This window comes from Lethenteron reissneri, chromosome 36 (assembly GCF_015708825.2).
Source record: "Lethenteron reissneri isolate LAM-NWPU_2019-01 chromosome 36, ASM1570882v1, whole genome shotgun sequence".
In the NCBI taxonomy this organism is placed as follows: Eukaryota; Metazoa; Chordata; class Hyperoartia; order Petromyzontiformes; family Petromyzontidae; genus Lethenteron; species Lethenteron reissneri.
Genome location: NC_083814.1, coordinates 97,964 through 124,517, shown reverse-complemented (window position 1 = coordinate 124,517; position 26,554 = coordinate 97,964). Strand labels below are relative to the sequence as shown.

Genomic DNA, 26,554 nt, shown 5'->3' with positions numbered 1-26,554 from the left:
TCCATTTTCAACATCACCCACATCACCAACATCACCGTTTTCTTCGACAACACCTACAGCAGACACTGCAACTATTTCTCCATCCACCATTACCTCAGAATCGACAACTTCGAGCATTGAATCTGTCTCAACAGCAGCAACAACGTCTCCATTGTCGACAGCATCATCCACATCACCAACATCACCGTTGTCTTCGACAACACCTACGGCAGACACTGCAACGATTTCAACATCCACCGTTACCTCAGAAGCAACAACTTCAAGTACTGAAACAGTTTCAACAGCCGCAACATCTCCATTGTCAACAACACCTTTCACATCAACGACTGCAAGAACTTCAAATATAGAAACGATATCAACATCAGGTGCATATTCTCGATTGTCAACAACAACATTGACATCACCAACATCACCGTTTTCTTCCACAACACCCATTTCGGACACTACAACTATTTCTCCATCCACCATTCCCTCAGAATCGACAACTTTAAGCACTGAATCTGTCTCAACAGCAGCAACAACGTCGCCATTGTCAGCAACATCATTCACATCTCCGACTACAACGTTTTCTTCAACAACACCTATGTCAGACACCACAACTATTTCTCCATCCACCATTACCTCAGAATCGACAACTTCAAGCACTGAATCTGTCTCAACAGCAGCAACAACGTCTCCATTGACGACAGCATCATCCACATCACCAACATCACCGTTTTCTTCGACAACACCTATGTCAGATACCACAACTATTTCACCATCCATCATTACCTCAGAATCGACAACTTCAAACACTGAAACTGTCTCAACAGCAGCCGCAACTTCCCCATTGTCAACAACACCATTTACATCAGCGACTGCAACAACTTCCAGTATACTAACGGTTGCAACATCAGGAGCAACATCTCCATTGTCGACAGCATCATCCACATCACCAACATCACCGTTTTCTTCGATAACTCCTATAGCAGACACTGCAACTGTTTCTGCATCCACAATTGCCTCAGAATCGACAACTTCAAGCACTGAATCTGTCTCAACAGCAGCAACAACGTCTCCATTTTCAACATCACCCACATCACCAACATCACCGTTTTCTTCGACAACACCTACAGCAGACACTGCAACTATTTCTCCATCCACCATTACCTCAGAATCGACAACTTCGAGCACTGAATCTGTCTCAACAGCAGCAACAACGTCTCCATTGTCGACAGCATCATCCACATCACCAACATCACCGTTGTCTTCGACAACACCTACGGCAGACACTGCAACGATTTCAACATCCACCGTTACCTCAGAAGCAACAACTTCAAGTACTGAAACAGTTTCAACAGCCGCAACATCTCCATTGTCAACAACACCTTTCACATCAACGACTGCAAGAACTTCAAATATAGAAACGATATCAACATCAGGTGCATATTCTCGATTGTCAACAACAACATTGACATCACCAACATCACCGTTTTCTTCCACAACACCCATTTCGGACACTACAACTATTTCTCCATCCACCATTCCCTCAGAATCGACAACTTTAAGCACTGAATCTGTCTCAACAGCAGCAACAACGTCGCCATTGTCAGCAACATCATTCACATCTCCGACTACAACGTTTTCTTCAACAACACCTATGTCAGACACTACAACTATTTCTCCATCCACCATTCCCTCAGAATCGACATCTTTAAGCACTAAATCTGTCTCAACAGCAGCTACAACGTCTCCATTGACGACAGCATCATCCACATCACCAACATCACCGTTTTCTTCGACAACACCTATGTCAGACACTACAACTATTTCTCCATCCACCATTCCCTCAGAATCGACATCTTTAAGCACTAAATCTGTCTCAACAGCAGCTACAACGTCTCCATTGACGACAGCATCATCCACATCACCAACATCACCGTTTTCTTCGACAACACCTATGTCAGACACCACAACTATTTCTCCATCCACCATTACCTCAGAATCGACAACTTCAAGCACTGAATCTGTCTCAACAGCAGCAACAACGTCTCCATTGACGACAGCATCATCCACATCACCAACATCACCGTTTTCTTCGACAACACCTATGTCAGATACCACAACTATTTCACCATCCATCATTACCTCAGAATCGACAACTTCAAACACTGAAACTGTCTCAACAGCAGCCGCAACTTCCCCATTGTCAACAACACCATTTACATCAGCGACTGCAACAACTTCCAGTATACTAACGGTTGCAACATCAGGAGCAACATCTCCATTGTCGACAGCATCATCCACATCACCAACATCACCGTTTTCTTCGATAACTCCTATAGCAGACACTGCAACTGTTTCTGCATCCACAATTGCCTCAGAATCGACAACTTCAAGCACTGAATCTGTCTCAACAGCAGCAACAACGTCTCCATTTTCAACATCACCCACATCACCAACATCACCGTTTTCTTCGACAACACCTACAGCAGACACTGCAACTATTTCTCCATCCACCATTACCTCAGAATCGACAACTTCGAGCACTGAATCTGTCTCAACAGCAGCAACAACGTCTCCATTGTCGACAGCATCATCCACATCACCAACATCACCGTTGTCTTCGACAACACCTACGGCAGACACTGCAACGATTTCAACATCCACCGTTACCTCAGAAGCAACAACTTCAAGTACTGAAACAGTTTCAACAGCCGCAACATCTCCATTGTCAACAACACCTTTCACATCAACGACTGCAAGAACTTCAAATATAGAAACGATATCAACATCAGGTGCATATTCTCGATTGTCAACAACAACATTGACATCACCAACATCACCGTTTTCTTCCACAACACCCATTTCGGACACTACAACTATTTCTCCATCCACCATTCCCTCAGAATCGACAACTTTAAGCACTGAATCTGTCTCAACAGCAGCAACAACGTCGCCATTGTCAGCAACATCATTCACATCTCCGACTACAACGTTTTCTTCAACAACACCTATGTCAGACACCACAACTATTTCTCCATCCACCATTACCTCAGAATCGACAACTTCAAGCACTGAATCTGTCTCAACAGCAGCAACAACGTCTCCATTGACGACAGCATCATCCACATCACCAACATCACCGTTTTCTTCGACAACACCTATGTCAGATACCACAACTATTTCACCATCCATCATTACCTCAGAATCGACAACTTCAAACACTGAAACTGTCTCAACAGCAGCCGCAACTTCCCCATTGTCAACAACACCATTTACATCAGCGACTGCAACAACTTCCAGTATACTAACGGTTGCAACATCAGGAGCAACATCTCCATTGTCGACAGCATCATCCACATCACCAACATCACCGTTTTCTTCGATAACTCCTATAGCAGACACTGCAACTGTTTCTGCATCCACAATTGCCTCAGAATCGACAACTTCAAGCACTGAATCTGTCTCAACAGCAGCAACAACGTCTCCATTTTCAACATCACCCACATCACCAACATCACCGTTTTCTTCGACAACACCTACAGCAGACACTGCAACTATTTCTCCATCCACCATTACCTCAGAATCGACAACTTCGAGCACTGAATCTGTCTCAACAGCAGCAACAACGTCTCCATTGTCGACAGCATCATCCACATCACCAACATCACCGTTGTCTTCGACAACACCTACGGCAGACACTGCAACGATTTCAACATCCACCGTTACCTCAGAAGCAACAACTTCAAGTACTGAAACAGTTTCAACAGCCGCAACATCTCCATTGTCAACAACACCTTTCACATCAACGACTGCAAGAACTTCAAATATAGAAACGATATCAACATCAGGTGCATATTCTCGATTGTCAACAACAACATTGACATCACCAACATCACCGTTTTCTTCCACAACACCCATTTCGGACACTACAACTATTTCTCCATCCACCATTCCCTCAGAATCGACAACTTTAAGCACTGAATCTGTCTCAACAGCAGCAACAACGTCGCCATTGTCAGCAACATCATTCACATCTCCGACTACAACGTTTTCTTCAACAACACCTATGTCAGACACTACAACTATTTCTCCATCCACCATTCCCTCAGAATCGACATCTTTAAGCACTAAATCTGTCTCAACAGCAGCTACAACGTCTCCATTGACGACAGCATCATCCACATCACCAACATCACCGTTTTCTTCGACAACACCTATGTCAGACACTACAACTATTTCTCCATCCACCATTCCCTCAGAATCGACATCTTTAAGCACTAAATCTGTCTCAACAGCAGCTACAACGTCTCCATTGACGACAGCATCATCCACATCACCAACATCACCGTTTTCTTCGACAACACCTATGTCAGACACCACAACTATTTCTCCATCCACCATTACCTCAGAATCGACAACTTCAAGCACTGAATCTGTCTCAACAGCAGCAACAACGTCTCCATTGACGACAGCATCATCCACATCACCAACATCACCGTTTTCTTCGACAACACCTATGTCAGATACCACAACTATTTCACCATCCATCATTACCTCAGAATCGACAACTTCAAACACTGAAACTGTCTCAACAGCAGCCGCAACTTCCCCATTGTCAACAACACCATTTACATCAGCGACTGCAACAACTTCCAGTATACTAACGGTTGCAACATCAGGAGCAACATCTCCATTGTCGACAGCATCATCCACATCACCAACATCACCGTTTTCTTCGATAACTCCTATAGCAGACACTGCAACTGTTTCTGCATCCACAATTGCCTCAGAATCGACAACTTCAAGCACTGAATCTGTCTCAACAGCAGCAACAACGTCTCCATTTTCAACATCACCCACATCACCAACATCACCGTTTTCTTCGACAACACCTACAGCAGACACTGCAACTATTTCTCCATCCACCATTACCTCAGAATCGACAACTTCGAGCACTGAATCTGTCTCAACAGCAGCAACAACGTCTCCATTGTCGACAGCATCATCCACATCACCAACATCACCGTTGTCTTCGACAACACCTACGGCAGACACTGCAACGATTTCAACATCCACCGTTACCTCAGAAGCAACAACTTCAAGTACTGAAACAGTTTCAACAGCCGCAACATCTCCATTGTCAACAACACCTTTCACATCAACGACTGCAAGAACTTCAAATATAGAAACGATATCAACATCAGGTGCATATTCTCGATTGTCAACAACAACATTGACATCACCAACATCACCGTTTTCTTCCACAACACCCATTTCGGACACTACAACTATTTCTCCATCCACCATTCCCTCAGAATCGACAACTTTAAGCACTGAATCTGTCTCAACAGCAGCAACAACGTCGCCATTGTCAGCAACATCATTCACATCTCCGACTACAACGTTTTCTTCAACAACACCTATGTCAGACACTACAACTATTTCTCCATCCACCATTCCCTCAGAATCGACATCTTTAAGCACTAAATCTGTCTCAACAGCAGCTACAACGTCTCCATTGACGACAGCATCGTCCACATCACCAACATCACCGTTTTCTTCGACAACACCTATGTCAGACACCACAACTATTTCACCATCCACCATTACCTCAGAATCGACAACTTCAAGCACTGAAACTGTCTCAACAGCAGCAGCAACTTCCCCATTGTCAACAACACCATTTACATCAGCGACTGCAACAACTTCCAGTATACTAACGGTTGCAACATCAGGAGCTACATCTCCATTGTCGACAGCATCATCCACATCACCAACATCACCGTTTTCTTCTGCAACACCTACAGCAGACACTGCAACTATTTCTCCATCCACCATTACTTCAGAATCGACAACTTCGAGCACTGAATCTGTCTCAACAGCAGCAACAACGTCTACATTGTCGACAGCATCATCCACATCACCAACATTACCGTTGTCTTCGACAACACCTACGGCAGACACTGCAACGATTTCCACATCCACCGTTACCTCAGAAGCAATAACTTCAAGTACTGAAACAGTTTCAACAGCCGCAACATCTCCATTGTCAACAATACCTTTCACATCAACGACTGCAATAACTTCAAATATAGAAACGATATCAACATCAGGTGCATATTCTCTATTGTCAACAACAACATTGACATCACCAACATCACCGTTTTCTTCCACAACACCTATTTCAGACACTACAACTATTTCTCCATCCACCATTCCCTCAGAATCGACAACTTTAAGCACTGAATCTGTCTCAACAGCAGCAACAACGTCTCCATTGTCAGCAACATCATTCACATCTCCGACTACAACGTTTTCTTCAACAACACCTATGTCAGACACCACAACTATTTCTCCATCCACCATTACCTCAGAATCGACAACTTCAAGCACTGTAACTGTCTCAACAGCAGCAGCAACTTCCCCATTGTCAACAACACCATTTACATCAGCGACTGCAACAACTTCCAGTATACTAACGGTTGCAACATCAGGAGCGACATCTCCATTGTCGACAGCATCATCCACATCACCAACATCACTGTTTTCTTCTACAACACCTACAGCAGACACTGCAACTGTTTCCCCATCCACAATTACCTCAGAATCGACAACTTCAAGCACTGAATCTGTCTCAACAGCAGCAACAACGTCTCCATTGTCAACAACACCATTCACATCTCCGACTACAACGTTGTCTTCCAGAACACCTATGTCAGACACCACAATTATTTCTCCATCCACCATTACCTCAGAATCGACAACTTCAAGCACCGAATCTGTCTCAACAGCAGCAACAACGTCTCCATTTTCAACAACATCATTCACATCACCAAAATCACTGTTTTCTTCGACAACACCTATGTCAGACACTATAACTGTTTCCCCATCCACCATTACCACAGAATCGACAACTTCGAGCACTGAAACTGTCTCAACAGCAGCAGCAACTTCCCCGTTGTCAACAACACCATTTACATCAGTGACTGCAACAACTTCCAGTATACTAACGGTTGCAACATCAGGAGCGACATCTCCATTGTCGACAGGATCATCCACATCACCAACATCACCGTTTTCTTCGACAACACCTACAGCAGACACTGCAACTATTTCTCCATCCACCATTACCTCAGAATCGACAACTTCGAGCACTGAATCTGTCTCAACAGCAGCAACAACGTCTCCATTGTCGACAGCATCATCCACATCACCAACATCACCGTTGTCTTCGACAACACCTACGGCAGACACTGCAACGATTTCAACATCCACCGTTACCTCAGAAGCAACAACTTCAAGTACTGAAACAGTTTCAACAGCCGCAACATCTCCATTGTCAACAACACCTTTCACATCAACGACTGCAAGAACTTCAAATATAGAAACGATATCAACATCAGGTGCATATTCTCGATTGTCAACAACAACATTGACATCACCAACATCACCGTTTTCTTCCACAACACCCATTTCAGACACTACAACTATTTCTCCATCCACCATTCCCTCAGAATCGACAACTTTAAGCACTGAATCTGTCTCAACAGCAGCAACAACGTCGCCATTGTCAGCAATATCATTCACATCTCCGACTACAACGTTTTCTTCAACAACACCTATGTCAGACACCACAACTATTTCTCCATCCACCATTACCTCAGAATCGACAACTTCAAGCACTGAATCTGTCTCAACAGCAGCAACAACGTCTCCATTGACGACAGCATCATCCACATCACCAACATCACCGTTTTCTTCGACAACACCTATGTCAGACACCACAACTATTTCACCATCCATCATTACCTCAGAATCGACAACTTCAAGCACTGAAACTGTCTCAACAGCAGCAGCAACTTCCCCATTGTCAACAACACCATTTACATCAGCGACTGCAACAACTTCCAGTATACTAAAGGTTGCAACATCAGGAGCGACATCTCCATTGTCGACAGCATCATCCACATCACCAACATCACCGTTTTCTTCGACAACACCTACAGCAGACACTGCAACTATTTCTCCATCCACCATTACTTCAGAATCGACAACTTCGAGCACTGAATCTGTCTCAACAGCAGCAACAACGTCTACATTGTCGACAGCATCATCCACATCACCAACATCACCGTTTTCTTCGACAACACCTACAGCAGACACTGCAACTATTTCTCCATCCACCATTACTTCAGAATCGACAACTTCGAGCACTGAATCTGTCTCAACAGCAGCAACAACGTCTCCATTGTCGACAGCATCATCCACATCACCAACATCACCGTTTTCTTCGACAACACCTATGTCAGATACCACAACTATTTCACCATCCATCATTACCTCAGAATCGACAACTTCAAACACTGAAACTGTCTCAACAGCAGCAGCAACTTCCCCATTGTCAACAACACCATTTACATCAGCGACTGCAACAACTTCCAGTATACTAACGGTTGCAACATCAGGAGCGACATCTCCATTGTCGACAGCATCATGCACATCACCAACATCACCGTTTTCTTCGACAACTCCTATAGCAGACACTGCAACTGTTTCTGCATCCACAATTGCCTCAGAATCGACAACTTCAAGCACTGAATCTGTCTCAACAGCAGCAACAACGTCTCCATTTTCAACATCACCCACATCACCAACATCACCGTTTTCTTTGACAACACCTACAGCAGACACTGCAAGTATTTCTCCATCCACCATTACCTCAGAATCGACAACTTCGAGCACTGAATCTGTCTCAACAGCAGCAACAACGTCTCCATTGTCGACAGCATCATCCACATCACCAACATCACCGTTGTCTTCGACAACACCTACGGCAGACACTGCAACTATTTCTCCATCCACCATTACTTCAGAATCGACAACTTCGAGCACTGAATCTGTCTCAACAGCAGCAACAACGTCTCCATTGTCGACAGCATCATCCACATCACCAACATCACCGTTTTCTTCGACAACACCTATGTCAGATACCACAACTATTTCACCATCCATCATTACCTCAGAATCGACAACTTCAAACACTGAAACTGTCTCAACAGCAGCAGCAACTTCCCCATTGTCAACAACACCATTTACATCAGCGACTGCAACAACTTCCAGTATACTAACGGTTGCAACATCAGGAGCGACATCTCCATTGTCGACAGCATCATGCACATCACCAACATCACCGTTTTCTTCGACAACTCCTATAGCAGACACTGCAACTGTTTCTGCATCCACAATTGCCTCAGAATCGACAACTTCAAGCACTGAATCTGTCTCAACAGCAGCAACAACGTCTCCATTTTCAACATCACCCACATCACCAACATCACCGTTTTCTTTGACAACACCTACAGCAGACACTGCAAGTATTTCTCCATCCACCATTACCTCAGAATCGACAACTTCGAGCACTGAATCTGTCTCAACAGCAGCAACAACGTCTCCATTGTCGACAGCATCATCCACATCACCAACATCACCGTTGTCTTCGACAACACCTACGGCAGACACTGCAACGATTTCAACATCCATCATTACCTCAGAATCGACAACTTCAAACACTGAAACTGTCTCAACAGCAGCAGCAACTTCCCCATTGTCAACAACACCATTTACATCAGCGACTGCAACAACTTCCAGTATACTAACGGTTGCAACATCAGGAGCGACATCTCCATTGTCGACAGCATCATCCACATCACCAACATCACCGTTTTCTTCGACAACTCCTATAGCAGACACTGCAACTGTTTCTGCATCCACAATTGCCTCAGAATCGACAACTTCAAGCACTGAATCTGTCTCAACAGCAGCAACAACGTCTCCATTTTCAACATCACCCACATCACCAACATCACCGTTTTCTTTGACAACACCTACAGCAGACACTGCAAGTATTTCTCCATCCACCATTACCTCAGAATCGACAACTTCGAGCACTGAATCTGTCTCAACAGCAGCAACAACGTCTCCATTGTCGACAGCATCATCCACATCACCAACATCACCGTTGTCTTCGACAACACCTACGGCAGACACTGCAACGATTTCAACATCCACCGTTACCTCAGAAGCAACAACTTCAAGTACTGAAACAGTTTCAACAGCCGCAACATCTCCATTGTCAACAACACCTTTCACATCAACGACTGCAAGAACTTCAAATATAGAAACGATATCAACATCAGGTGCATATTCTCGATTGTTAACAACAACATTGACATCACCAACATCACCGTTTTCTTCCACAACACCCATTTCAGACACTACAACTATTTCTCCATCCACCATTCCCTCAGAATCGACAACTTTAAGCACTGAATCTGTCTCAACAGCAGCAACAACGTCGCCATTGTCAGCAACATCATTCACATCTCCGACTACAACGTTTTCTTCAACAACACCTATGTCAGACACTACAACTATTTCTCCATCCACCATTCCCTCAGAATCGACATCTTTAAGCACTAAATCTGTCTCAACAGCAGCTACAACGTCTCCATTGACGACAGCATCATCCACATCACCAACATCACCGTTTTCTTCGACAACACCTATGTCAGACACCACAACTATTTCACCATCCACCATTACCTCAGAATCGACAACTTCAAGCACTGAAACTGTCTCAACAGCAGCAGCAACTTCCCCATTGTCAACAACACCATTTACATCAGCGACTGCAACAACTTCCAGTATACTAACGGTTGCAAAATCAGGAGCTACATCTCCATTGTCGACAGCATCATCCACATCACCAACATCACCGTTTTCTTCTACAACACCTACAGCAGACACTGCAACTATTTCTCCATCCACCATTACTTCAGAATCGACAACTTCGAGCACTGAATCTGTCCCAACAGCAGCAACAACGTCTACATTGTCGACAGCATCATCCACATCACCAACATTACCGTTGTCTTCGACAACACCTACGGCAGACACTGCAACGATTTCCACATCCACCGTTACCTCAGAAGCAATAACTTCAAGTACTGAAACAGTTTCAACAGCCGCAACATCTCCATTGTCAACAATACCTTTCACATCAACGACTGCAATAACTTCAAATATAGAAACGATATCAACATCAGGTGCATATTCTCTATTGTCAACAACAACATTGACATCACCAACATCACCGTTTTCTTCCACAACACCTATTTCAGACACTACAACTATTTCTCCATCCACCATTCCCTCAGAATCGACAACTTTAAGCACTGAATCTGTCTCAACAGCAGCAACAACGTCTCCATTGTCAGCAACATCATTCACATCTCCGACTACAACGTTTTCTTCAACAACACCTATGTCAGACACCACAACTATTTCTCCATCCACCATTACCTCAGAATCGACAACTTCAAGCACTGAAACTGTCTCAACAGCAGCAGCAACTTCCCCATTGTCAACAACACCATTTACATCAGCGACTGCAACAACTTCCAGTATACTAACGGTTGCAACATCAGGAGCGACATCTCCATTGTCGACAGCATCATCCACATCACCAACATCACTGTTTTCTTCTACAACACCTACAGCAGACACTGCAACTGTTTCCCCATCCACAATTACCTCAGAATCGACAACTTCAAGCACTGAATCTGTCTCAACAGCAGCAACAACGTCTCCATTGTCAACAACACCATTCACATCTCCGACTACAACGTTGTCTTCCAGAACACCTATGTCAGACACCACAATTATTTCTCCATCCACCATTACCTCAGAATCGACAACTTCAAGCACCGAATCTGTCTCAACAGCAGCAACAACGTCTCCATTTTCAACAACATCATTCACATCACCAAAATCACTGTTTTCTTCGACAACACCTATGTCAGACACTATAACTGTTTCCCCATCCACCATTACCACAGAATCGACAACTTCGAGCACTGAAACTGTCTCAACAGCAGCAGCAACTTCCCCGTTGTCAACAACACCATTTACATCAGCGACTGCAACAACTTCCAGTATACTAACGGTTGCAACATCAGGAGCGACATCTCCATTGTCGACAGGATCATCCACATCACCAACTTCACCGTTTTCTTCGACAACACCTACAGCAGACACTGCAACTATTTCTCCATCCACCATTACCTCAGAATCGACAACTTCGAGCACTGAATCTGTCTCAACAGCAGCAACAACGTCTCCATTGTCGACAGCATCATCCACATCACCAACATCACCGTTGTCTTCGACAACACCTACGGCAGACACTGCAACGATTTCAACATCCACCGTTACCTCAGAAGCAACAACTTCAAGTACTGAAACAGTTTCAACAGCCGCAACATCTCCATTGTCAACAACACCTTTCACATCAACGACTGCAAGAACTTCAAATATAGAAACGATATCAACATCAGGTGCATATTCTCAATTGTCAACAACAACATTGACATCACCAACATCACCGTTTTCTTCCACAACACCCATTTCAGACACTACAACTATTTCTCCATCCACCATTCCCTCAGAATCGACAACTTTAAGCACTGAATCTGTCTCAACAGCAGCAACAACGTCTCCATTGTCGACAGCATCATCCACATCACCAACATCACCGTTTTCTTCGACAACACCTATGTCAGATACCACAACTATTTCTCCATCCACCATTACCTCAGAATCGACAACTTCGAGCACTGAATCTGTCTCAACAGCAGCAACAACGTCTCCATTGTCAACAACACCATTCACATCTCCGACTACAATGTTGTCTTCCACAACACCTATGTCAGACACCACAACTATTTCTCCATCCACCATTACCTCAGACTCGACAACTTCAAGCACTGAATCTGTCTCAACAGCAGCAGCAACTTCCCCATTGTCAACAACACCATTTACATCAGCGACTGCAACAACTTCCAGTATACTAACGGTTGCAACATCAGGAGCGACATCTCCATTGTCGACAGCATCATACACATCATCAACATCACCGTTTTCTTCGACAACACCTACGGCAGACACTGCAACGATTTCCACATCCACCGTTACCTCAGAAGCAACAACTTCAAGTACTGAAACAGTTTCAACAGCCGCAACATCTCCATTGTCAACAACACCTTTCACATCAACGACTGCAAGAACTTCAAATATAGAAACGATATCAACATCAGGTGCATATTCTCCATTGTCAACAACATCATTGACATCACCAACTTCACCGTTTTTTTCCACAACACCTATTTCAGACACTACAACTATTTCTCCATCCACCATTCCCTCAGAATCGACAACTTCAAGCACTGAATCCGTCTCAACAGCAGCAGCAAATTCCCCATTGTCAACAACACCATTTACATCAGCGACTGCAACAACTTCCAGTATACTAACGGTCGCAGCATCAGGAGCGACATCTCCATTGTCGACAGCATCATCCACATCACCAACATCACCGTTTTCTTTGACAACACCTACAGCAGACACTGCAACTGTGTCCGCATCCACACTTGCCTCAGAATCGACAACCTCAAGCACTGAATCTGTCTCAACAGCAGCAACAACATCTCCATTGTCAACACCATTCACATCTCAAACTACAACGTTTTCTTCCACAACACCTATGTCAGACACTACAACTATTTCACCATCCATCATTACCTCAGAATCGACAACTTCAAGCACTGAATCTGTCTCAACAGCAGCAACGTCTCCATTTTCAACAACATCACCCACATCACCAACATCACCGTTGTCTTCGACAACACCTACGGCAGACACTGCAACGATTTCCACATCCACCATTCCCTCAGAATCGACAACTTCAAGCACTGAATCTGTCTCAACAGCAGCAGCAACTTCCCCATTGTCAACAACACCATTTACATCAGCGACTGCAACAACTTCCAGTATACTAACGGTCGCAACATCAGGAGCGACATCTCCATTGTCGACAGCATCATCCACATCACCAACATCACCGTTTTCTTTGACAACACCTACAGCAGACACTGCAACTATTTCTCCATCCACCATTACCTCAGACTCGACAACTTCAATCACTGAATCTGTCTCAACAGCAGCAACGTCTCCATTTTCAACAACATCACCCACATCCCCAACTTTACCTATTTCTTCGACAACACCTACAGCAGACACTACAACTATTTCTCCATCCACCATTACCTCAGAATCGACAACTTCAAGCACTGAATCTGTCTCAACAGCAGCAACAACGTCTCCATTGCCAGAAACATCATTCACATCTCCGACTACAACGTTTTCTTCAACAACACCTATGTCAGACACCACAACTATTTCTCCATCCACCATTACCTCAGAATCGACAACTTCAAGCACTGAATCTGTCTCAACAGCAGCAGCAACTTCCCCATTGTCAACAACACCATTTACATCAGCGACTGCAACAACTTCCAGTATACTAACGGTCGCAGCATCAGGAGCGACATCTCCATTGTCGACAGGATCATCCACATCACCAACATCACCGTTTTCTTCGACAACACCTACAGCAGACACTGCAACTGTTTCCGCATCCACACTTGCCTCAGAATCGACAACCTCAAGCACGGAATCTGTCTCAACAGCAGCAACGTCTCCATTTTCAACAACATCACCCTCATCACCAACATCACCGTTTTCTTTGACAACACCTACAGCAGACACTGCAACTATTTCTCCATCCACCATTACCTCAGAATCGACAACTTCGAGCACTGAATCTGTCTCAACAGCAGCAACAACTTCTCCATTCTCAACAACATCATTCACATCACCAACATCACTGTTTTCTTCGGCAACACCTATGTCAGACACTACAACTATTTCTCCATCCACCATTTCCTCAGAATCGACAACTTCAAGCACTGAATCTGTCTCAACAGTAACAACAACATCTCCATTGTCAACACCATTCACCTCTCGGACTACAACGTTTTCTTCCACACCACCTATGTCAGACACTACAACTATTTCACCATCCATCATTACCTCAGAATCGACAACTTCAAGCACGGAATCTGTCTCAACAGCAGCAACGTCTCCATTTTCAACAACATCACCCTCATCACCAACATCACCGTTTTCTTTGACAACACCTACAGCAGACACTGCAACTATTTCTCCATCCACCATTACCTCAGAATCGACAACTTCGAGCACTGAATCTGTCTCAACAGCAGCAACAACGTCTCCATTGTCGACAGCATCATCCACATCACCAACATCACCGTTGTCTTCGACAACACCTACGGCAGACACTGCAACGATTTCAACATCCACCGTTACCTCAGAAGCAACAACTTCAAGTACTGAAACAGTTTCAACAGCCACAACATCTCCATTGTCAACAACACCTTTCACATCAACGACTGCAAGAACTTCAAATATAGAAACGATTTCAACATCAGGTGCATATTCTCAATTGTCAACAACAACATTGACATCACCAACATCACCGTTTTCTTCCACAACACCTATTTCAGACACTACAACTATTTCTCCATCCACAATTCCCTCAGAATCGATAACTTTAAGCACTGAATCTGTCTCAACAGCAGCAACAACGTCTCCATTGTCGACAGCATCATCCACATCACAAACATCACCGTTTTCTTCGACAACACCTATGTCAGATACCACAACTATTTCTCCATCCACCATTACCTCAGAATCGACAACTTCGAGCACTGAATCTGTCTCAACAGCAGCAACAACGTCTCCATTGTCAACAACACCATTCACATCTCCGACTACAATGTTGTCTTCCACAACACCTATGTCAGACACCACAACTATTTCTCCATCCACCATTACCACAGACTCGACAACTTCAAGCACTGAATCTGTCTCAACAGCAGCAGCAACTTCCCCATTGTCAACAACACCATTTACATCAGCGACTGCAACAACTTCCAGTATACTAACGGTTGCAACATCAGGAGCGACATCTCCATTGTCGACAGCATCATACACATCATCAACATCACCGTTTTCTTCGACAACACCTACGGCAGACACTGCAACGATTTCCACATCCACCGTTACCTCAGAAGCAACAACTTCAAGTACTGAAACAGTTTCAACAGCCGCAACATCTCCATTGTCAACAACACCTTTCACATCAACGACTGCAAGAACTTCAAATATAGAAACGATATCAACATCAGGTGCATATTCTCCATTGTCAACAACATCATTGACATCACCAACTTCACCGTTTTTTTCCACAACACCTATTTCAGACACTACAACTATTTCTCCATCCACCATTCCCTCAGAATCGACAACTTCAAGCACTGAATCCGTCTCAACAGCAGCAGCAAATTCCCCATTGTCAACAACACCATTTACATCAGCGACTGCAACAACTTCCAGTATACTAACGGTCGCAGCATCAGGAGCGACATCTCCATTGTCGACAGCATCATCCACATCACCAACATCACCGTTTTCTTTGACAACACCTACAGCAGACACTGCAACTGTTTCCGCATCCACACTTGCCTCAGAATCGACAACCTCAAGCACTGAATCTGTCTCAACAGCAGCAACAACATCTCCATTGTCAACACCATTCACATCTCAAACTACAACGTTTTCTTCCACAACACCTATGTCAGACACTACAACTATTTCACCATCCATCATTACCTCAGAATCGACAACTTCAAGCACTGAATCTGTCTCAACAGCAGCAACGTCTCCATTTTCAACAACATCACCCACATCACCAACATCACCGTTGTCTTCGACAACACCTACGGCAGACACTGCAACGATTTCCACATCCACCATTCCCTCAGAATCGACAACTTCAAGCACTGAATCTGTCTCAACAGCAGCAGCAACTTCCCCATTGTCAACAACACCATTTACATCAGCGACTGCAACAACTTCCAGTATACTAACGGTCGCAACATCAGGAGCGACATCTCCATTGTCGACAGCATCATCCACATCACCAACATCACCGTTTTCTTTGACAACACCTACAGCAGACACTGCAACTATTTCTCCATCCACCATTACCTCAGACTCGACAACTTCAATCACTGAATCTGTCTCAACAGCAGCAACGTCTCCATTTTCAACAACATCACCCACATCCCCAACTTTACCTATTTCTTCGACAACACCTACAGCAGACACTACAACTATTTCTCCATCCACCATTACCTCAGAATCGACAACTTCAAGCACTGAATCTGTCTCAACAGCAGCAACAACGTCTCCATTGCCAGAAACATCATTCACATCTCCGACTACAACGTTTTCTTCAACAACACCTATGTCAGACACCACAACTATTTCTCCATCCACCATTACCTCAGAATCGACAACTTCAAGCACTGAATCTGTCTCAACAGCAGCAGCAACTTCCCCATTGTCAACAACACCATTTACATCAGCGACTGCAACAACTTCCAGTATACTAACGGTCGCAGCATCAGGAGCGACATCTCCATTGTCGACAGGATCATCCACATCACCAACATCACCGTTTTCTTCGACAACACCTACAGCAGACACTGCAACTGTTTCCGCATCCACACTTGCCTCAGAATCGACAACCTCAAGCACGGAATCTGTCTCAACAGCAGCAACGTCTCCATTTTCAACAACATCACCCTCATCACCAACATCACCGTTTTCTTTGACAACACCTACAGCAGACACTGCAACTATTTCTCCATCCACCATTACCTCAGAATCGACAACTTCGAGCACTGAATCTGTCTCAACAGCAGCAACAACTTCTCCATTCTCAACAACATCATTCACATCACCAACATCACTGTTTTCTTCGGCAACACCTATGTCAGACACTACAACTATTTCTCCATCCACCATTTCCTCAGAATCGACAACTTCAAGCACTGAATCTGTCTCAACAGTAACAACAACATCTCCATTGTCAACACCATTCACCTCTCGGACTACAACGTTTTCTTCCACACCACCTATGTCAGACACTACAACTATTTCACCATCCATCATTACCTCAGAATCGACAACTTCAAGCACGGAATCTGTCTCAACAGCAGCAACGTCTCCATTTTCAACAACATCACCCTCATCACCAACATCACCGTTTTCTTTGACAACACCTACAGCAGACACTGCAACTATTTCTCCATCCACCATTACCTCAGAATCGACAACTTCGAGCACTGAATCTGTCTCAACAGCAGCAACAACGTCTCCATTGTCGACAGCATCATCCACATCACCAACATCACCGTTGTCTTCGACAACACCTACGGCAGACACTGCAACGATTTCAACATCCACCGTTACCTCAGAAGCAACAACTTCAAGTACTGAAACAGTTTCAACAGCCACAACATCTCCATTGTCAACAACACCTTTCACATCAACGACTGCAAGAACTTCAAATATAGAAACGATTTCAACATCAGGTGCATATTCTCAATTGTCAACAACAACATTGACATCACCAACATCACCGTTTTCTTCCACAACACCTATTTCAGACACTACAACTATTTCTCCATCCACAATTCCCTCAGAATCGATAACTTTAAGCACTGAATCTGTCTCAACAGCAGCAACAACGTCTCCATTGTCGACAGCATCATCCACATCACAAACATCACCGTTTTCTTCGACAACACCTATGTCAGATACCACAACTATTTCTCCATCCACCATTACCTCAGAATCGACAACTTCGAGCACTGAATCTGTCTCAACAGCAGCAACAACGTCTCCATTGTCAACAACACCATTCACATCTCCGACTACAATGTTGTCTTCCACAACACCTATGTCAGACACCACAACTATTTCTCCATCCACCATTACCTCAGACTCGACAACTTCAAGCACTGAATCTGTCTCAACAGCAGCAGCAACTTCCCCATTGTCAACAACACCATTTACATCAGCGACTGCAACAACTTCCAGTATACTAACGGTTGCAACATCAGGAGCGACATCTCCATTGTCGACAGCATCATACACATCATCAACATCACCGTTTTCTTCGACAACACCTACGGCAGACACTGCAACGATTTCCACATCCACCGTTACCTCAGAAGCAACAACTTCAAGTACTGAAACAGTTTCAACAGCCGCAACATCTCCATTGTCAACAACACCTTTCACATCAACGACTGCAAGAACTTCAAATATAGAAACGATATCAACATCAGGTGCATATTCTCCATTGTCAACAACATCATTGACATCACCAACTTCACCGTTTTTTTCCACAACACCTATTTCAGACACTACAACTATTTCTCCATCCACCATTCCCTCAGAATCGACAACTTCAAGCACTGAATCCGTCTCAACAGCAGCAGCAAATTCCCCATTGTCAACAACACCATTTACATCAGCGACTGCAACAACTTCCAGTATACTAACGGTCGCAGCATCAGGAGCGACATCTCCATTGTCGACAGCATCATCCACATCACCAACATCACCGTTTTCTTTGACAACACCTACAGCAGACACTGCAACTGTTTCCGCATCCACACTTGCCTCAGAATCGACAACCTCAAGCACTGAATCTGTCTCAACAGCAGCAACAACATCTCCATTGTCAACACCATTCACATCTCAAACTACAACGTTTTCTTCCACAACACCTATGTCAGACACTACAACTATTTCACCATCCATCATTACCTCAGAATCGACAACTTCAAGCACTGAATCTGTCTCAACAGCAGCAACGTCTCCATTTTCAACAACATCACCCACATCACCAACATCACCGTTGTCTTCGACAACACCTACGGCAGACACTGCAACGATTTCCACATCCACCATTCCCTCAGAATCGACAACTTCAAGCACTGAATCTGTCTCAACAGCAGCAGCAACTTCCCCATTGTCAACAACACCATTTACATCAGCGACTGCAACAACTTCCAGTATACTAACGGTCGCAACATCAGGAGCGACATCTCCATTGTCGACAGCATCATCCACATCACCAACATCACCGTTTTCTTTGACAACACCTACAGCAGACACTGCAACTATTTCTCCATCCACCATTACCTCAGACTCGACAACTTCAATCACTGAATCTGTCTCAACAGCAGCAACGTCTCCATTTTCAACAACATCACCCACATCCCCAACTTTACCTATTTCTTCGACAACACCTACAGCAGACACTACAACTATTTCTCCATCCACCATTACCTCAGAATCGACAACTTCAAGCACTGAATCTGTCTCAACAGCAGCAACAACGTCTCCATTGCCAGAAACATCATTCACATCTCCGACTACAACGTTTTCTTCAACAACACCTATGTCAGACACCACAACTATTTCTCCATCCACCATTACCTCAGAATCGACAACTTCAAGCACTGAATCTGTCTCAACAGCAGCAGCAACTTCCCCATTGTCAACAACACCATTTACATCAGCAACTGCAACAACTTCCAGTATACTAACGGTCGCAGCATCAGGAGCGACATCTCCATTGTCGACAGGATCATCCACATCACCAACATCACCGTTTTCTTCGACAACACCTACAGCAGACACTGCAACTGTTTCCGCATCCACACTTGCCTCAGAATCGACAACCTCAAGCACGGAATCTGTCTCAACAGCAGCAACGTCTCCATTTTCAACAACATCACCCTCATCACCAACATCACCGTTTTCTTTGACAACACCTACAGCAGACACTGCAACTATTTCTCCATCCACCATTACCTCAGAATCGACAACTTCGAGCACTGAATCTGTCTCAACAGCAGCAACAACTTCTCCATTCTCAACAACATCATTCACATCACCAACATCACTGTTTTCTTCGGCAACACCTATGTCAGACACTACAACTATTTCTCCATCCACCATTTCCTCAGAATCGACAACTTCAAGCACTGAATCTGTCTCAACAGTAACAACAACATCTCCATTGTCAACACCATTCACCTCTCGGACTACAACGTTTTCTTCCACACCACCTATGTCAGACACTACAACTATTTCACCATCCATCATTACCTCAGAATCGACAACTTCAAGCACGGAATCTGTCTCAACAGCAGCAACGTCTCCATTTTCAACAACATCACCCTCATCACCAACATCACCGTTTTCTTTGACAACACCTACAGCAGACACTGCAACTATTTCTCCATCCACCATTACCTCAGAATCGACAACTTCGAGCACTGAATCTGTCTCAACAGCAGCAACAACGTCTCCATTGTCGACAGCATCATCCACATCACCAACATCACCGTTGTCTTCGACAATACCTACGACAGACACTGCAACGATTTCCACATCCACCATTACCTCAGACTCGACAACTTCAAGCACTGAATCTGTCTCAACAGCAGCAGCAACTTCCCCATTGTCAACAACACTATTTACATCAGCGACTGCAACAACTTCAAGTATACTAACGGTTGCAACATCAGGAGCGACATCTCCATTGTCGACAGCATCATACACATCATCAACATCACCGTTTTCTTCGACAACACCTACGGCAGACACTGCAACGATTTCCACATCCACCGTTACCTCAGAAGCAACAACTTCAAGTACTGAAACAGTTTCAACAGCCGCAACATCTCCATTGTCAACAACACCTTTCACATCAACGACTGCAAGAACTTCAAATATAGAAACGATTTCAACATCAGGTGCATATTCTCCATTGTCAACAACATCATTGACATCACCAACATCACCGTTTTCTTCCACAACACCTATTTCAGACACTACAACTATTTCTCCATCCACAATTCCCTCAGAATCGATAACTTCAAGCACTGAATCTGTCTCAACAGCAGCAACAACGTCTCCATTGTCAGAAACATCATTCACATCTCCGACTACAACGTTTTCTTCAACAACACCTATGTCAGACACCACAACTATTTTTCCATCCACCATTACCTCAGAATCGACAACTTCAAGCACTGAATCTGTCTCAACAGCAGCAGCAACTTCCCCATTGTCAACAACACCATTTACATCAGCGACTGCAACAACTTCCAGTATACTAACGGTCGCAACATCCGGAGCGACATCTCCATTGTCGACAGCATCATCCACATCACCAACATCACCGTTTTCTTCGACAACACCTACAGCAAACACTGCAACTATTTCTCCATCCACCATTACCTCAGAATCGACAACTTCGAGCACTGAATCTGTCTCAACAGCAGCAACAACGTCTCCATTTTCAACAACATCATCCACATCACCAACATCACCGTTTTCTTCGACAACACCTACAGCAGACACTGCAACTATTTCTCCATCCACCATTACCTCAGACTCGACAACTTCAAGCACTGAATCTGTCTCAACAGCAGCAGCAACTTCCCCATTGTCAACAACACCATTTACATCAGCGACTGCAACAACTTCCAGTATACTAACGGTTGCAACATCAGGAGCGACATCTCCATTGTCGACAGCATCATACACATCATCAACATCACCGTTTTCTTCGACAACACCTACGGCAGACACTACAACGATTTCCACATCCACCGTTACCTCAGAAGCAACAACTTCAAGTACTGAAACAGTTTCAACAGCCGCAACATCTCCATTGTCAACAACACCTTTCACATCAACGACTGCAAGAACTTCAAATATAGAAACGATTTCAACATCAGGTGCATATTCTCCATTGTCAACAACATCATTGACATCACCAACATCACCGTTTTCTTCCACAACACCTATTTCAGACACTACAACTATTTCTCCATCCACCATTCCCTCAGAATCGACAACTTCAAGCACTGAATCTGTCTCAACAGCAGCAGCAACTTCCCCATTGTCAACAACACCATTTACATCAGCGACTGCAACAACTTCCAGTATACTAACGGTCGCAACATCAGGAGCGACATCTCCATTGTCGACAGCATCATCCACATCACCAACATCACCGTTTTCTTCGACAACACCTACAGCAGACACTGCAACTATTTCTCCATCCACCATTACCTCAGAATCGACAACTTCAAGCACTGAATCTGTCTCAACAGCAGCAACGTCTCCATTTTCAACAACATCACCCACATCACCAACTTTACCTTTTTCTTCGACAACACCTACAGCAGACACTGCAACTATTTCTCCATCCACCATTACCTCAGAATCGACAACTTCGAGCACTGAATCTGTCTCAACAGCAGCAACAACGTCTCCATTGTCGACAGCATCATCTACATCACCAACATCACCGTTGTCTTCGACAACACCTACGGCAGACACTGTAACGATTTCCACATCCACCGTTACCTCCAAAGCAACAACTTCAAGTACTGAAACAGTTTCAACAGCCGCAACATCTCCATTGTCAACAACACCTTTCACATCAACGACTGCAAGAACTTCAAATATAGAAACGATTTCAACATCAGGTGCATATTCTCCATTGTCAACAACATCATTGACATCACCAACATCACCGTTTTCTTCCACAATACCTATTTCAGACACTACAACTATTTCTCCATCCACCATTCCCTCAGCATCGACAACTTCAAGCACTGAATCTGTCTCAACAGCAGCAACAACGTCTCCATTGTCAGAAACATCATTCACATCTCCGACTACAACGTTTTCTTCAGCAACACCTATGTCAGACACCACAACTATTTCTCCATCCACCATTACCTCAGAATCGACAACTTCAAGCACTGAATCTGTCTCAACAGCAGCAGCAACTTCCCCATTGTCAACAACACCATTTACATCAGCGACTGCAACAACTTCCAGTATACTAACGGTCGCAGCATCAGGAGCGACATCTCCATTGTCGACAGCATCATCCACATCACCAACATCACCGTTTTCTTCGACAACACCTACAGCAGACACTGCAACTGTTTCCGCATCCACACTTGCCTCAGAATCGACAACCTCAAGCATTGAATCTGTCTCAACAGCAGCAACAACGTCTCCATTTTCAACAACATCATCCACATCACCAACATCACCGTTTTCTTCGACAACACCTACAGCAGACACTGCAACTATTTCTCCATCCACCATTACCTCAGACTTGACAACTTCAAGCACTGAATCTGTCTCAACAGCAGCAGCAACTTTCCCATTGTCAATAACACCATTTACATCAGCGACTGCAACAACTTCAAGTATACTAACGGTTGCAACATCAGGAGCGACATCTCCATTGTCGACAGCATCATACACATCATCAACATCACCGTTTTCTTCGACAACACCTACGGCAGACACTGCAACGATTTCCACATCCACCATTACCTCAGAATCGATAACTTCAAGCGCTGAATCTGTCTCAACAGCAGCAACAACGTCTCCATTGTCAGAAACATCATTCACATCTTCGACTACAACGTTTTCTTCAACAACACCTATGTCAGACACCACAACTATTTCTCCATCCACCATTACCTCAGAATCGACAACTTCAAGCACTGAATCTGTCTCAACAGCAGCAGCAACTTCCCCATTGTCAACAACACCATTTACATCAGCGACTGCAACAACTTCCAGTATACTAACGGTCGCAACATCAGGAGCGACAACTCCATTGTCGACAGCATCATCCACATCACCAACATCACCGTTTTCTTCGACAACACCTACAGCAGACACTGCAACTATTTCTCCATCCACCATTACCTCAGAATCGACAACTTCGAGCACTGAATCTGTCTCAACAGCAGCAACAACGTCTCCATTGTCGACAGCATCATCCACATCACCAACATCACCGTTGTCTTCGACAACACCTATTTCAGACACTACAACTATTTCTCCATCCACCATTCCCTCAGAATCGACAACTTCGAGCACTGAATCTGTCTCAACATCAGCAACAACGTCTCCATTGTCGACAGCATCATCCACATCACCAACATCACCGTTGTCTTCGACAATACCTACGACAGACACTGCAACGATTTCCACATCCACCATTACCTCAGACTCGACAACTTCAAGCACTGAATCTGTCTCAACAGCAGCAGCAACTTCCCCATTGTCAACAACACTATTTACATCAGCGACTGCAACAACTTCAAGTATACTAACGGTTGCAACATCAGGAGCGACATCTCCATTGTCGACAGCATCATACACATCATCAACATCACCGTTTTCTTCGACAACACCTACGGCAGACACTGCAACGATTTCCACATCCACCGTTACCTCAGAAGCAACAACTTCAAGTACTGAAACAGTTTCAACAGCCGCAACATCTCCATTGTCAACAACACCTTTCACATCAACGACTGCAAGAACTTCAAATATAGAAACGATTTCAACATCAGGTGCATATTCTCCATTGTCAACAACATCATTGACATCACCAACATCACCGTTTTCTTCCACAACACCTATTTCAGACACTACAACTATTTCTCCATCCACCATTCCCTCAGAATCGACAACTTCAAGCACGGAATCTGTCTCAACAGCAGCAACAACGTCTCCATTGTCAGCAACATCATTCACATCTCCGACTACAACGTTTTCTTCAACAACACCTATGTCAGACACCACAACTATTTCTCCATCCACCATTACCTCAGAATCGACAACTTTAAGCACTGAGTCCGTCTCAACAGCAGCAGCAACTTCCCCATTGTCAATAACACCATTTACATCAGCGACTGCAACAACTTCCAATATACTAACGGTCGCAGCATCAGGAGCGACATCTCCATTGTCGACAGCATCATCCACATCACCAACATCACCGTTTTCTTCGACAACACCTACAGCAGACACTGCAACTGTTTCCGCATCCACACTTGCCTCAGAATCGACAACCTCAAGCACTGAATCTGTCTCAACAGCAGCAACAACTTCTCCATTCTCAACAACATCATTCACATCACCAACATCACTGTTTTCTTCGGCAACACCTATGTCAGACACAACTATTTCCCAATCCACCATAACCTCAGAATCAACTTCCAACATTGAATCTATCTCAACAGTAGCAGCAACTTCTGCATTGTCAACAAGACCATTCACATCTCCTACTACAACGTTTTCTTCCACAACACCTACATCAAACACTATAACTATTTCTTCGTCCACCATTTCCTCAGAATCGACAACTTCAAGCACTGAATCTGTCTCAACAGCAGCAACAACATCTCCATTGTCAACACCATTCACATCTCGGACTACAACGTTTTCTTCCACAACACCTATGTCAGACACTACAACTATTTCACCATCCAGCATTACCTCAGAATCGACAACTTCAAGCACTGAATCTGTCTCAACAGCAGCAACGTCTCCATTTTCAACAACATCACCCACATCACCAACATCACCGTTTTCTTCGACAACACCTACAGCAGACACTGCAACTATTTCTCCATCCACCATTACCTCAGAATCGACAACTTCGAGCACTGAATCTGTCTCAACAGCAGCAACAACTTCTCCATTGTCGACAGCATCATCCACATCACCAACATCACCGTTGTCTTCGACAACACCTACGGCAGACACTGCAACGATTTCCACATCCACCGTTACCTCAGAAGTAACAACTTCAAGTACTGAAACAGTT

The 26,554-nt window shown here is 44.3% G+C and overlaps 1 protein-coding gene across 1 annotated transcript in view; it reads left to right on the top strand.

Annotated features, from left to right (window-relative positions):
• Nucleotides 1-23,197, top strand: part of LOC133351238 (mucin-2-like) — a gene marked incomplete at its 3' end in the record, with an annotated part of 75,671 nt that extends 52,474 nt beyond the window's left edge. Inside the window, exon 2 of the mRNA XM_061566323.1 lies at nt 22,005-23,197. Coding sequence (XP_061422307.1) covers nt 22,005-23,197 — 1,193 coding nt within the window. The remainder of the gene's footprint in view (nt 1-22,004) is intronic.
• Between the last annotated feature and the right edge of the window lie 3,357 nt (nt 23,198-26,554).